General features: G+C 62.3%; 1 protein-coding gene across 1 annotated transcript in view; it reads right to left on the reverse strand.

Annotated features, from left to right (window-relative positions):
• The window catches only part of LOC122192052 (protein NDRG2-like), a gene marked incomplete at its 3' end in the record, with an annotated part of 2,466 nt that extends 1,901 nt beyond the window's left edge, over nt 1-565 (reverse strand). Inside the window, exon 1 of the mRNA XM_042892492.1 lies at nt 456-565. Coding sequence (XP_042748426.1) covers nt 456-466 — 11 coding nt within the window. The remainder of the gene's footprint in view (nt 1-455) is intronic.
• Nucleotides 566-571: the final 6 nt, after the last annotated feature.

Genomic DNA, 571 nt, shown 5'->3' on the forward strand with positions numbered 1-571 from the left:
TCCCAGTCCCTCCCAGTCCATCCCAGTATGGCTCCCAGTTCCTCCCAGTCCCTCCCAGTCCATCCCAGTCCCTCCCAGTTCCTCCCAGTCCCTCCCAGTTCATCCCATTCCCTCCCAGTCCATCCCAGTATGGCTCCCAGTCCCTCCCATTGCCTCCCATTCCCTCCCAGTCCCTCCCAGTCCATCCCAGTATGGCTCCCAGTCCCTCCCATTCCCTCCCATTCCCTCCCAGTCCCTCCCAGTCCATCCCAGTTCCTCACAGTCCATCCCAGTCCATCCCAGTTCATCCCAGTATGGCTCCCAGTTCATCCCAGTCCATCCCATTCCCTCCCAGTCCCTCCCAGTCCATCCCAGTATGGCTCCCAGTCCCTCCCATTCCCTCCCAGTCCCTCCCAGTCCATCCCAGTATGGCTCCCAGTCCCTCCCAGTCCGCCCCAGTGCTCCCAGTTCCCCACCTGTTGTACATGGCCCAGTACAGCCCCACATTTCGGGCGCTCTCCAGATATTCCCGGACCTCCAGCACTGGGGGGGCAGCAGCCGCCACCTCCTCCTGGGGGAGAATCCCAGTACA

This window comes from Lagopus leucura, unplaced genomic scaffold, assembly GCF_019238085.1.
Source record: "Lagopus leucura isolate 7727_CA_CO unplaced genomic scaffold, USGS_WTPT01 34052-0_obj-0_obj, whole genome shotgun sequence".
Taxonomy (NCBI): domain Eukaryota; kingdom Metazoa; phylum Chordata; class Aves; order Galliformes; family Phasianidae; genus Lagopus; species Lagopus leucura.